General features: G+C 33.2%; 2 protein-coding genes across 5 annotated transcripts in view; both read right to left on the minus strand.

The window, feature by feature from the left end:
- Positions 1-4,094: 4,094 nt before the first annotated feature.
- On the minus strand, positions 4,095-5,050 carry LOC100264219 (uncharacterized). Its single transcript, XM_002285670.5, has 2 exons — positions 4,684-5,050; positions 4,095-4,523 (listed from the first exon to the last, which is right to left on the minus strand). The coding sequence occupies exons 1-2, from the start codon at positions 4,815-4,817 to the stop codon at positions 4,127-4,129; spliced, it is 531 nt and encodes a 176-aa protein (XP_002285706.1). The 5' UTR covers positions 4,818-5,050; the 3' UTR covers positions 4,095-4,126.
- Positions 5,051-7,069: 2,019 nt separating this feature from the next.
- LOC100255806 (protein ALTERED SEED GERMINATION 2) overlaps positions 7,070-11,636 on the minus strand; it is a 64,665-nt gene continuing 60,098 nt past the window's right edge. For 2 of the 4 annotated variants that reach the window (XM_010666066.3, XM_059734701.1), the window contains exons 16-20: positions 10,556-10,651; positions 10,388-10,458; positions 10,184-10,311; positions 8,385-8,490; positions 7,692-8,044 (exon numbers count right to left, since the gene is read on the minus strand). In XM_010666066.3, coding sequence (XP_010664368.1) covers positions 8,409-8,490; positions 10,184-10,311; positions 10,388-10,458; positions 10,556-10,651 — 377 coding nt within the window. In that variant the 3' untranslated portion in view covers positions 7,692-8,044; positions 8,385-8,408. The other 2 variants (XR_009464970.1, XR_009464971.1) reach the window with 2 other exon arrangements.

The following is an 11,636-nucleotide window of genomic DNA, read 5'->3' on the forward strand; positions in this document are numbered from 1 at the left end:
AAAAAATTTCACTATATAAACTCTCTCTCAACAAAAGAAGAATACAATTTTTATTTCTAAAACAAAAAAAGTCATTTTTTGAAGTTTTTATGTTTTTCTTCATGAAAACGAATATTAAAGTTTTTTGTATTGTAAAAGAAGAATGATTTTCATATTCGTAGTTCTATACATGATTTATGATAAAAAAATATTGATAAATAAAACAATTAATTGTATTCATAATTTCATTTATGACTTGAGATAATAAAATTAATCAGTGAAACAAATTCATGAATATTTCAAAAAATAACCCAAAAATCATATTTTTCATCAACATAGGAATTAAATAATTTGAAAATTCATAGAACTCTATTTAGAAACCGTTTATGATAACAATTTTATGTTCTTTATAAAAAAAAAAAAAAAAAAAAAACTATGTAAGAAACTTTTAACAAAAACTAATTTTCTTTTTAAAATATATTCTACATGTATATTATTTTAAAAAATAATTGAAAATATGGATATATTTTAAAAACTTTTATATCACAAGTGAATGCATTATACCTTTATGAATAAGAAAATAGTTTTTTTATATGAGTTTTCAAATAAAATTTATTTTAAAAATTAATTGAAAGCTATTTTAAAAAATATTCCGTGTAGAATTCTAAGTTTTTAATTTCTTTTATATTTTTTATAGTAATAAAAAAAAAGAAAAAAAATCACTTATATTTTTTTTTTCTCATTTCCTTATTAGTTTTCTAAAATTAAACATAACATTAAGGTACAACTTTTTGAATCAATTAAAATTAATGTAATAATAACATTCTCAAAATTAGTTTAATAATTATGATATGACGTGGATACATCACTTATTTTTATATTCTTAAAAGAAAAAATATAATAACCTGTATATAAAAAGCAAAAACTTATTTTAGAAAGACGGTGACTTTTAAAAACAGAAAGTGGGTCCCACTCAGACCATTCAAGTTGGTGCCACGTCAAATTTATAACTTCTAGAAGAGTAAATTACGTGGAGGAAAGTGACAATTACACTATTAGTATTCTAATTCTTCAAAGTTACATTCACTATTGACTTTACCGTTGTTAAATGATGATGCGTCTCTGGAAAATTCAATGAAAAACCTAAAATGCCCCCAATACTTATCTTGCCTCATCTTACCAAACATATAACTAATCCAAATTAAGTTATTTGAAGTGTGAAAAATAATTTTTTTTTTTCTGATAATTCTAATTAAATTTTTATTAAATATACTCATGATAATTTTCTTTGCACTTGAAATCATAGCAAAAACATACTCATGATTGAATAGTCATAAATTTGGGTCAATTCATTGTAGAATTTCCTTAACCTAACCTGTTAATACCTTCTTTTGAGATAACCTAATGAAAATCTTCCCTTTAAGTTCATAAATCTAATCTCTCATCTTTTCATTGATTTGTTCAAACCCGTAAAAAATATGTTTAGATAGCAAACCTCTATGAACAAAAATTGTATCATTAACAATTAGAATTGTTTGATTTTATGATACAAATTGAATTGAAATGAGACCACTTGGAATCAATGCAACCATTCTACGTCGAATGGTTTGATATAATTTTTTTTTATTAACATCCATTAACTTCAAAGTAATGCCAAAAATGAGTTTTTGAGTTTTTTTAACCCACTAGAGAGATTGTTGATCACATTGTTAGTATAAACCAATCGGTCTAAACCCTAAACTCTAAACTCATAGAGATTCATTTTGATTATGTACTTAAAATCATCTTCCACATTTATGATCTCATAATTATCATTCTTAGTAATGAAAGTTTTGTCAGTTTTCTTGGCTTCTTTCTTCAATTTATTAACAATAAAAAAGATATCTATCATGGTCATAGTTAAATATTGTAAAGCATTGATTGTGCTTCTATATAGAAAAGAGTCTTCAAATGGCTTTTATTGAGAAAAAGACAACTTGTTAACAAGAAGACAAGCTACTTGCTCTAGTTATATTGGTTTTCTTCAATGAATTTGTTGCAATACACTTAGTTTGAGTTAAATAGAGACTAGAGCTATCTTTGGTAGCTTCAAAGCCATGAAATAAATTCAATGATTCAAATGTCTCAAGTGTGAACTTTTTATTCAAGTCTTCAACCACTTGATACTTAAGAGGCATTAGTGCTCGTAATTAGTATGTCATCAAAAGATTTAAGAACATGAGCAATGACATAGCTATAAGGATGTTGTAGCTTGTGATGCAAAAGTCCAACATCGTTATTGACTTTGGTCTCATGAATATAATGTGTTAAAACAATATTGAGACATTTATTTGTACATAAAAGTTGAAACACTTTGAATTGATTTGTTAAAGTCCATGATACACACTATGAGCCTAAATCCTACAAACTTAATGTTTGTAGAACTTGAGCCCATAATATATATCATGGACTCTAACAAAGTTGATTTAATTCAATATATATATGACAAAACAACATTTTAAGGAGCCAAAGGAGACTTGACTTCAATCATAAGTAATAGTTGATACAACTCACTCCTAGGAGTGCCTTGCAAAAACGCCTTGAGTTCTTGTCCTTCACATTGCAACAATTAGAATAAAACTCAACAACATCACTATCATTAGCAAATTGAGAAATACTTAGCATGTTCTTGGTTATGGAAGGTACATGAATATTTTTTTAGATATAATGAATTGGTGTGAAAGCAAAAATGGAAAACCAAATTAAATTTTCAATATCTAGATTTTGTTCTTTGCCTATAATGAGTTCCCTTTGATAGGAGTGTCGAGTTCCACAATGATATAATTTGTTCTTTATTGATGTACCAACTTGAATCACAAATTGTTATAGGGGAGGCTATGCAGACCCCATGTTGGCCACCTCCTTCTGATAGTAAAATTGTTGAGGTCTAGAGTGATGTCAAATTGTGGTGTAGCATTTTGCTACCACATATCCAACCTTGCCATAGAGCTAGCAAATTCACTTACCATTGCCTCTACTACATTTGTTGTGATTTTTATTACAAAACAAATTAGAGTTTATAGATTTTTCAAAAATCTAGAACTTTGATTTTTCTTGATAGTATAATTTGTAAGTGTTTGAAATATGACTCAATCATTAAATGTTTGTAAGTGTACTTACATCTGAAAACTGATTTCTGTAGAGAGAATTTAACATTTGGTATTGAGGATAATTATGGTCATTAATTCACTGAAGCATACCGTGGTTTTCTGTGTCCTAACAAGTGCCCAAATAAACCTGCAGAAGCGAACAGGTGGTCCAGTACACCACATTTCAAATATTCAAATGTCTTTATTTCTCGAGTATCAATTGCTTTTAGATTCTCCTCCAAAATGGGCCACATTGGCACAAAATGAGGGCATTGCCCAATGAAAGAGGGCATGAAAAGTCGAGTCATCATTTAACAGCTCAGCTCATTACTATCAAGTGTGATGATCGGAAGCATCTCCTTAACATTTCACTAATGATACTCACATTAGTTTCCACCTGGAACTCCAAATATTCTCATATCCCCTTTTTACTAGGCATGAAAACATTGCTACTGATTCCAGGAGATGTTATTTCCAAATGGCGAATACTACCATTAAAGAATACAAAACCCCATCTTTTCAAGGGTGGTTCCAAGGAATTTCCAGGAAGCTTGGCATTTCCTTTCATCAAATTATTGCTGATGCCCAGTTCATACACGTGGAAAAGAAAAGAAACACTAAATTTATGGCTTGTATATTTCGAAAATGAATAGTTGACAATGGCCACTGACCCGATTGGATGGTAATTGGTATGTTGTGACCATTAGTTGTAGAGTAAATTCAGTGATGTGGTGGAGATTATTCCAGGTAGCATAATTTAATGCAGATTTTCAGTAACGTTTTGTTTTGGAGATGAAGAGTAAAGATTAATAAAGCCAGATGTGACTTCATCGACTCCCATGGGGAATTTCAGTTCCCCATATCACAAGGTTCTCTATATACACTGAACCTTTCTTCTATCTCATGTCTGTCCTGTGTATCCGTATTTATGGGACCAAGGCAAAAAGGAAAAAGAAAACTTAACAAAACAGAACATAAGCATCCGTATGGAGATAAGCTGGTTTTATTGAAGATTAAGATTAGCTGGAGACCTCATCCAACAGCTTGTACCTTCTCACCTTGTTTCTGAACACATGTTTTGTGATCCCACTGCCCTCTGAATTTGTCCTTGTCAGCCTCTCCTCCATGCAGCCGCTTGCGATGATCCTCTTCCGGGTCGTCGGCGATCTCTCCGGCGACTTTTGTTTCTTGATGGGTCCGCTGACTGGGAGTTGCAAACTGCCTCTTTGGGCCTTCGCATGACTGCCGCTGCCAATCTTCTTTTTCTTAATCCTGCCGTCGTTTTCTTCGTTGTTTTTGTTTGATGATGAGGAATTGGATGAGTTCTGGGTTTTTTCTGGTGTGTCGTCCTTCTGATTCAGACACCAATTGCAGACTCGGTAGGAGTCGGCCTTTGGATAAAGATTGCTGCAATATCTGCGGAATCGGATGATCCAGAAGAAGAAGCAAAAGAAAAGTTGAATTAATTAACAGCACACAAACAACAAAATAGAGGGAGAATGAAGGATTTGGTGGATTGATCCGTAATCCATTCATTCGTTTCAGTGAAACCCATGAAGGAAAGATGAATGAATACCTGTGCTGAGATCTGAATTGGCAGACCTTGCACTGAAAAAGCTCATAAGAAAAGCCATAATCTCCGCACATGCAACACTCAGGGCTAGGCTGTGATGGGGCTCCGCCTACTGTGCCCGCCTTGCTCGTTGTCATCCTTTATTTTCTTTTCAATTTTTCATGGAAACAAGGAGAGAAGAGGAGGGCCGTCCGCCACACAGGGAAAATCTCAACACTTATGTTACGGTGGTTTAATGTATTTTTCTGTCGCGTGTGAAAGGATATCTTATAATTTCGTGATTGTTGCTCAATGCTTACCCAAAAAAATAATAAAAACCTTTAATAATTGTGGTGGGGGTGCTGACAACAACTTTCCTTTTTCACCAAATTCCTTGTGGAAATAGCAAATAGAAATAGGCTTTATTTGGAGATTGCCTCTCGCACCTCATCACACGGAACGTGTCAAAGATCACAAGCAACAGTGCCCCATTTCTTTTGCCTCATGGTATTCAGGTAAAATTGTGATACTTGATAAGGTTAATTTTCGGTTGCCATTCTTCTTCGAATGTTTTAATTAAATACAATTGATTCTCAATAATTTCAAAATTTTTGGAATATCTTTCTTATTTTGAATTAAAAAAATAAATAAATAAGAAAAAAAAGATATTTAATAACATTTCAAATTAACAAAGGTGGGATGGATTTCATCACAATCTCATAAAAGGTCAATAAAATTTACCTTATCTATTAATTATATAAAAAAATTTACAATAATCTTTCACCGTTACCATATGATTTTTAATATAAATTGATTATCAAATTTGATATTTGATATAGGTCAAAAAAAAAAAAAAATTAAAGGGAAAGTCCATTTCTTTCTCCAATTTTCTCATTTTATTGCCTAAATTTTTTTCCCACATATATTCTTCTCTGGGATCTTTTTTTTTTCCCTATTCGTATTCAATTTGAATTTGATTTTTATTAAAGTCCAAGAAAACACATTCCACAACAATTTTGAAAATTCAAAGAATAAAGATATACGAAGTGAAATTAAAATTATAAACTAATAGAATATACAAAGTCATGCTAGAAAAATTAAAATAAAATCTAAAACTAAGCTATTTTAATATTTAATATTTTATCTTTATATATTTTTGTATTATTATTTCTTAAAAGCAAAAAAGTTGTCATTGATCAATGACTTATAATTATATTACTATAAATAATTTAACCCATTAATAAAATACTTTATTTGTTTAAAACTTTTTACACTATTAAAAGTAGTGAATCAATCCATTATACTATAAATGATTTTATATCTAAATTTTACTCAAAATTACAAAAATATGTAATTATGAAAATTGCAGCTAAATACAAAAAATGTGATCAAAGTATAAACTTGAAAGATTATGTATAAATAAATAAAACATGTTACATAATATTTGTATATTTATATAAAATAAATAATGCAGAGCCTATTAAATTTTGGTAAGAGTGAGATAGAATATATTTAATTAAAACAAGTGCAATTACACGCATCTAAGTTAGAAATTTTATAAAAATCTCATCGTAAATTACGCATACAAGCCATGTTTTTATATCATGACAAATGTATGAACTCTGACTTTTAAGAGAACTCACAAAATCAAACGTTTAGTAGAGCCTATTGCCCGCAGTCTACTCCTAATTTTGTTATCCTCCAAGGAATTTAGGGAGTTGGGTATCGTTCTCAAACCTTCAAAGTGTTTAAAGCTACTTTGAGTAGCTTTGACAACTTTGAGGTGATTAGAACAGAATGTAGAAGGCTGGAAACAATTTATTTAAATGCTTGGAGATGTATAGAGCAACTTTGAGGTGCTTGTACTCATTTGCGGGTTCACTGGTTCTTTTGAGCTTTCTTTTTTGTTAAGTTCTGAGTTATTTATTTGGTGTTGCCCTGGGCAACGTGTGGAATAAAGAATAATGGGGTAAATGACACGGCTGGCCCACACGCTCCTTCACAATTTTATTATTAAAATAAAAAGGGGGCCGGGGGCCAATTCTCACGGTGTGATGCACGTTCATCTCCAGTCTCTACATGTTTCAACGTTGGATGGACGTCGAAAGAGATGTGCAGAGTCAGCCAAGATCCCATACCATCGTCAGAAACCACGACCTCAATAACGCGTTATTCCCACGGGTAGGGTTAGTTAAAAACTTAATGATTTAATAACTTAAAAGGCACCAATGGGAAATCCTTAGACTCCAATCAACCTTAACGTAAGGCTTTCTCACAACCCCAGTACAAATCGAACCTCCCACTTCCAAGTAGCTTTGGTGATCCAATCTACCGGAAAATATTATAAGCTTCGCGTGTCATCGTGTCATATGAGAAAAATATTATAAGCTTCGCCGGCCGACAAACTTAATTGAGTGCCCAAAACAAATGGATTTCTTTCTCAAAATCCATGGAATATTTGACTACTAGCTTTGGTCAAACTTACATGCCGACCATCCACTCTGATATGCTCAGCATCTCTCCAGATCAATCCATATGATTTAATACATGCATATGTCAATCATGTCCGCAAGCCCAAATATTCATTACGCGAGCGTGCATCCACACGCTCCACCTTACATACCATCACATATAATCAGTGTATTGAAATTTGAATCTCATATGGGATTCAGAAACTCGTTCATATATACACGCGGCGCAAAAGTAGTTCATTTTATTCCAGACCCAAATGAGCTGCTGAATTGAATTCCTCTTTCTGCACTTTAAGCGGGCCTCCGAGGCAATGATTACAGAAATAATATTACCTTCACAACCGAGCTTCTACCTTTTTTAAAGAATAAAAAGGATTCTCAACTCGCAGGTTCAATGAGGAACTTTTCCAATTAGCCATTCACAGACTGTTGTAGACCGTTGTACCCTTTACCTGCCTCTTAACAAAATAATTTTGGCTTTTATCTGGATAGGATTACTCGGACAATCTGATGAAACCTGATCCCATGTTATTTCTCAATAGACTCGATAAGCAAAATACCTGCACCGGAAAGATATTAACATTTTCATATCACTGAGGAGAACCCTCAACTGTACAGGAATGTTTGGGCAAGCATATTAACAAATGGAATGTTCAAAAGCAAGAAAAAATGAATTAACAAAATAGACCTTATCATAAGCAACGCAAGAAAAAGCAGGCACTGGCCAAACAATACAACCATGCTTTGTTCAACTCTCAAACTTATTCTTGGGAACCTCCCAACACATTTACACAGCCTAGCTTAACTACTACCACCACCACCACCCCATGAGTCTGATTCCCACCATCTCCTCTCCTGACATTTGGCACCAGCACAAAAAAGCTCCCACCAGTCCTTTGATAATTCCCAGACGTCTGCATGATTCAAATAGAAATAAGTCAAGACGACCAAGCATGAATTTCTTGGTGAGAACAGAGAAATCTAAAAAATCATTCACTACATGCTGCTAGCTGTTTGGGTTAGTGATCATATGCTTCAGTCTCTGCCATGACTTAACCTCACGCCTCTTAACATTTAGATATTAATGGCACTGCAGCTAAACTATAACTAACTTGTGGAAAGTATAGAATCATAGCATAACTTAGCCCCAGGAGATGGTCTCCTTTGAAGGATGCAAGAAAATTGGTAAATTTCCAGAGATTCATTAAAAAGTACATAGCAAAAGAAGCCACACAAGAACAAAGTGTGAATTACCAGCAAAGTCATATAGGAACAAGCTTAGCTCTGAGAGCACTCAAATGGATGCAAGGTTCCTTCACCGAAATCATGCATTCGGAAACGCTCCAGAAGCTCAAAGGGCCTGCAATATATATATATATATATTAATACATCATTAACTTACAGACTACAAAACTAAAAGAGAGTATGATTTGAACTAGAAAGTATGACCTTGGTCCTGAGTTATGTTACATGGTCTCAACAATGTACATGTTGGTATCTGTGTATATGAGAATGAGACTGGGAAAGTCTTATTTATGTTAGCCAAAACCATGAGCTTGTCAGAGTGTGTCTCCATGAAAGAGAGACTGGCATTTAACATCAGCTATCTCCACATTTGGAAGTCTCATTTTTTTTTTTTGCAGTTGATCAAGAGAGTATATAACTAAGACTACAGGCATATATGGTTCAATTAGTTCGGATTTGAGCATTAAAATCAAACAGAAATGATCAAATTGGTTTTCATGCATTAAAAACCAAACTAATTAAACTTAAAGAGGAAACCAATCAGTTTGGTTCAATTCAATAACAATAACTAGCCTACATCAATTTACTTTGTTTTGGTTTAACAACAAAATTGATTTTTTTTTTTTTCCTGTGAACTTAGACCAAAACCAAAAAAGCTTATAACAGGGCATTGTAGGTTTAAAAATTTAAATAATATTACTATAACAAGTTGCCTTCGGGCCTGTTCAACTCACATCATTGCCACGCATTTCAAATCATATTATCATAATAACCCAAATGACATGAATAACTATTATTATTGCTCAGGCTAGCCATACTAAGTAGTCCAATCATAGAAAAAAAGAAAAGAACAAAAAAAAAAACCTATGTAGGTGTGATTTAGGGTCCCACCAACTGTGCAAGATGTCCACCAAATTAATAATGTAACCATTAGTAGTTGTATATTTATAATGGTGTACATGTAACTTTTGGTTCAGTTCAGTCTATTATTGGTTTTTAAAATAGGAAACCACAACCTAACCAATGTAATTCAGTTTTATATTTAGTGAAACCGAAACCATTAACTTTAAGTGTTTAAAATTTGATCAGTTCAAGTCAGTTTGGTTCGGTTCGGTTGGTTATATCGGTTCAATTGGTTTTCCACTCTGGCCTCAGAGATGATGATAGCACTGCACAAAGTAAAGTAACTATAAGATCTCAAGTGTTCAAAACTTTTGGTGATTTACTGCATCTACATCCACCAGGTACAATGATTATGTCATCCTCTAAATGAAAGTGTGTTCCTTAATATATAGGTTCTGAGCAGTCTCAACCAAAATCTCCCTCTTAGAAATAATCAGCTTGCTATAATAAATCATGCCACATAATATCAGATGTCAGCAATAACTCAAGACATCCACTAGCTGGGAAAATCCCTAGCTCCTACACTACTAATGCTGCTGCTATCATTATTATTTTGAAAATTTTCAAAGCCTCTAGTCCCCCTTCTTTTCATCTGCTACCACTATTACTATCATCTTGATAACGGAGAAACCTACTACTACTAACATTATTATTTTGATGACTGAGAAATCCAATAACTTGCTTCAGGGAACATTATCAAACTGCAATTATCATCACTAGTTTCAGTAGTCCTCCCTCCCTCTTATTATTATCATCATTATTAGTATTTTCACAAGTCTGCTACTACTATTATCATCATCTAATCATTATCATTACTAATCAAGAGAATTGGTTTTCCTCAAAGGCTTGCCTGAATCAAAGTATAATAACAATATCATTGTACAATAACAATTCATTGGTCTTACAGGATCGCATCACGGTTTCGGCATAATTTCCGTTGATTGTTCTCCATAGCTTCCAACACATCTGCTGTCTCTGGTCCTGCAGCTCCCCCAGCTACAATGGATGGGATAGGAGCACTTGGAGTCCATATCTAGAACCATGCATTTTTCAGAAGTCAACTCTTTAACCTGACTCGTACATTCAAATAAGTTATTTTCATCACTCACCTTTATTGTGTTATCAATCCCACTGGTGGCTACAGTACAATCAAATGGATGACACTGCACACAGTTCACGACTGCACATGAAGAAGAAGAAGAATAGATATTAGATAACAAAGAGAAGGTTATGGGATATCCTACATTAATATTCCGCTAAAGATGAACAAATGTTACCATGTTCATCTCCCATAAGCATTTTTATTAGTCTACCAGTTCTCTTGTCCCAGATAAACCATCTTCCATCATCACTTCCACTGGCAACATATTCACCTGCATATCAAAAGACTTGTTAGTGAAAAAGGATCTGTTATTAAAGAATACTGTTTGCAGACTAGCCCATTCCAGTAAAACCTTAAGCAGGAAATCATGGTATAGCAGTAAGAAACCAATAACTGTGGGCATGCATGAAGTCGTCAAAATGCCAAATCTAAATGCAGATACACTTAAGGAATGCCACATCCACTCAAAAACTTCAAAATTTTGGCAACCATAGCATCATATTGTTCACTTCTTCAGTATGCTCTAGTGTTTGTCTATTATGCTACTTAGGATGCAAATGATTACTCAACCATAGTGAGTAACACAAGTGACTAGGAAATGAGACCCCCTTAGTCAATCTGTATGCATATTAGCCAGCCATATTATTGGTCTACCTTATTGATTACCCCAGTCTGGTAGCGTGCTGGGGGGAAATGTAAAGCCATAAAACCATACAGAACAACTTCAATTGAAATTTCTTGATTTCATTGCTTTCATACTTTTTTGTCCTTTCCAAAGTTAAAATTACTAGATTTTCAGACCTAACAATTACAGAATTGCTTAGTGGCTAGGAAACTTCACAATTTCAGATTTATTAGTTTGGATTGCAGATTTGTAAGACATTTAAATGTCAGTACCCCAAAGGTGAAGATAATCCCACTACAAACCTCCCACCAAACTCCTCATCCAGACCAAAACATAGAGGAGGAAACATTGGGTAAAGGGAATTTTTTTTAGACCCATAAACAATGAAACTTTAGAATACCAGATTCAGATGAGTATTTCGACTTGAACTCAGTTTAATCCTCAATCATATTTTTTACCACAATACCTCTCCTTATTTTCTCTCTCAAAGGAGGTTTGATTAATAGAATTTTACTCATAAGGAAAATAGGCGCTTCTTTGATCTTTACTCTTCATCACATGATGCGAGCCCACAATATAATATCTAACTCATTGCACCCACAAGAACTCGTCATGGAACTTTTTCAATATA

This window comes from Vitis vinifera, chromosome 18 (assembly GCF_030704535.1).
Source record: "Vitis vinifera cultivar Pinot Noir 40024 chromosome 18, ASM3070453v1".
Classification (NCBI taxonomy): domain Eukaryota; kingdom Viridiplantae; phylum Streptophyta; class Magnoliopsida; order Vitales; family Vitaceae; genus Vitis; species Vitis vinifera.